General features: G+C 53.2%; 1 protein-coding gene across 1 annotated transcript in view; it reads right to left on the minus strand.

The window, feature by feature from the left end:
• The window catches only part of Polr2e (RNA polymerase II subunit E), a 4,219-nt gene extending 1,954 nt beyond the window's left edge, over positions 1 to 2,265 (minus strand). The window contains exons 1-2 of the mRNA XM_021174174.2: positions 2,091 to 2,265; positions 946 to 1,120 (exon numbers count right to left, since the gene is read on the minus strand). Of these exons, the coding sequence (XP_021029833.1) occupies positions 946 to 1,120; positions 2,091 to 2,147 (232 nt within the window). The 5' untranslated portion in view covers positions 2,148 to 2,265. The remainder of the gene's footprint in view (positions 1 to 945; positions 1,121 to 2,090) is intronic.
• Between the last annotated feature and the right edge of the window lie 629 nt (positions 2,266 to 2,894).

The following is a 2,894-nucleotide window of genomic DNA, read 5'->3' on the forward strand; positions in this document are numbered from 1 at the left end:
GGGGCTAGTCTTGTCTCCTCAGGCAGAGTGCAGGAGCAGACCCAGGCCACCTAGTTTGCAAATTGCTGGATATCCAACTCTACACAGCCTTTTTTTTTTTTTTTTTTTTTTTTTTTTTTTTTTTTTTTTTTTTTTTTTTTGAGACTTTCTGGTGGCTCAGCATCAGCAGTTTTTAACCTGGGGGCCTTGGAGCCCTGAGACCTTGGAAAACACAGGTATATTTACATTATGACTCATAACAGTAGTAAAATTAGTTATGAAGTAGCAATGAAGATTTTATGGTTGGAGGTCACAACGTGAAGTGTACTAAGGGGTCCCAGCATCAGGAAGGCTGAGAACCAATGCCCTCCATAGTTCTAGTTGTCCCGGAAGTCACTGTGTAGACCAGGCTAGCCTCAACTGCCTGCCTCTGCCTCTCAAACACTGGGTTTACAGGCATATGCTACCATGCCCATCCCTGCACCCCCAATTCTCACACTAAAAACCAGGCCCCGGGGCCACAAAGCATTAGGTATTAAAAGAGACATGCTGTCTGGGGAGACTCAGTGCAGCTGCACAGGGAGGTACTGGGCTCCCCAATAGCCTTCACTCCCACAAGACACCTGCGCTGCTGGCAGAAGCTGTAGAATACAGCACACAGGAGCGGGGGTGGGGGGTGGGGGGTGGGGGGGTGGCTGAGAGCTGGCCCTGGGACTCTCAGGCAGAAGCTATAGAATACAGCATACAGGAGCCAGGGGGGCGGGGTGGGGGGAGGCTGAGAGCTGGTTCTGGGGCTTACAGGGTAAAAACGACACCAGCAAAAGGGAGGCTTCCAGGGGAGACAGGGACAAAAGCAGGCAGCTGCCACAGTCTTACAGGCAGTGTTAGGCCAGAGTGGGACACACACTTACTGGCACCTGAGCCAGGGCCTGGAGGAGACCACTCCTGCCAGTCCAAGGACCTCACCTGGGAAGAACACAAACATCTGGTCTGTGGGGTCATCGTTGTGGGCCACCAGCACTGTGAGGTCTGTGCGCCTTGGCCGTCCTTCGCTGGGCTTGTCCCCAAACTGCGCCTTGAATTCCTCAAGTGTCTGGTCCAGTTCATCCTGGGTCACCAGGTAGCCACGGTCATGACACAGCTGCAGAGACAAGAGGCAGTCAGCCTGAGCACTTAGCACGCAGACCTGACCCTGAATGGCCAAGGCTAGCTGGGGACTAACACTGAACTGATCCAGCAGGACCCAAACTCTGTATAGGCTCAGACCACAGCGGCCCCGGCCAAGCCTCTCCTCCCCCATGCCCCTAACCTCAGTGGAGCAGGCTGGGGTTAATCCCCTGGCAACTGTAGGCACCTTCCTGACCCCAGTCTTGAGTCCTCCTGATGAGGGAGACTAGAGCATCATCCAGGATCAGGGCTGAGGAACAGGCATGAGGTGGCCCTGGGCTCCACCAACACAGTGTAAGTCAAAACTATGCATACCTCTTTATCTAATAATGGTGTCTTATGTGTTCAACTCAAAACAACCAAGAATTTTTTCTTTTATTCCCTTTTTCTTTTTCAAGACAGTGTTTCTCTGCGTGACTTTGTCTATTCTGGAAATCACTATGTAGATGACGCTGGCTTCTAATTTACAGAGATTCGCTTGCTTATGCCTCCAGAGTGCTGGGATTAAAGGCGTGTACCATCATACCGGCTTGTTCTGTTTTTTAAAATACTGTTTTTTCACCCTATGTGTGTCTGGTGTCTCCAGAGATCAGGACAGGGCGTCAGTTCCCCTGGAACTGGGGTTACAGATGGCTGAGAGCTTCCGTGTGGGCGGCTACCTAGCTCGCAGAAAACCAAGTGTGACCACGCTGCAGCCCCGTCTCCCAATTCCGAAGCGGAGCCCACGCAGGCCTTTTCCTGTGAGGCAGGGTCAGGACGTGGAAGCAGGAGGATTCCTAACAGTTGAAGCCAGCGTGGGTGGGCTCCACACTTTAAACGGGGATGCATCCCAGCTCCTGGGAGGCTGAGGCAGGAGGATTGGCCCCTGCGGGAGGCCGGCCTCGGCGGACACCCGCAGTTAGTCCGCAACTGAGCACTCGCTTAAAGCTCGTCACGCAACTCACCTGCATGATCGTCTTGCGGATCTTCCACAGCCGGTAGGTCTCCTCCTCGTCGTCCATGCTGTCGCGCTTCCCTAACAACTGTGCACGCGCGCTCGTAGAGCAGCCAGCACCGAGCCTGCGCGGGACGCACAAAATGCCCCCCACCCCTTCCCCGTCCCCGGCACTGCGCCTGCGCCAAGGGCTGGGAAGGCCCCGCTCAGGTTCGTGCTGTCTAAGGTGAACGCCGGAATAAACCTACTTTCCACGACAGGCTGCGCGTTGGGCAGCCCCAGCCTTCACCGGGGCGGTGTCGCGGGTCGGGAAGATCTCGCGATACTCGACCTGATAATAGTTTTATTTCTCCCCCTTAGGCCTCTGCAAAAGAAATCCCGGGCTGTAGTCCTTGTCCTTAATCCCCGGCCTCCGGAAACAGATCTGTGAGTTCGAGGCCAGCCTGGTCTATAGCCAGGTCTACAGAGGAAAACCCTGTCTCAAAAGAAAGCAGGAGGCCAGTGATGAGTAGCCAGGTTCATGTGCCTCAGTTTCCCTTTTTATGCAAGTTTTTTATTAGTGTATCTGCACTTTGAGAAATCGGATGCAAGCACCCACATGAGGTGGCCCCCAGCCATTTGTAACTCCAGCTCCAGAGGGTCTGATGCCTCTGGCCTCTGAGGGCCACACTTACAGGTCTATATCCACATGCAGACACACAGATAAACATAGTTAAACGACTAAAAATCTAAAATGAAAACAATCAATGTGTGGGCATACACACAATGAACAAACAAGTGTGTATATGGTGGGCTAACTCGTGAAAAGTTTGAC

The sequence above is a fragment of the Mus caroli genome, chromosome 10 (assembly GCF_900094665.2).
Source record: "Mus caroli chromosome 10, CAROLI_EIJ_v1.1, whole genome shotgun sequence".
NCBI classification, from domain to species: Eukaryota; Metazoa; Chordata; class Mammalia; order Rodentia; family Muridae; genus Mus; species Mus caroli.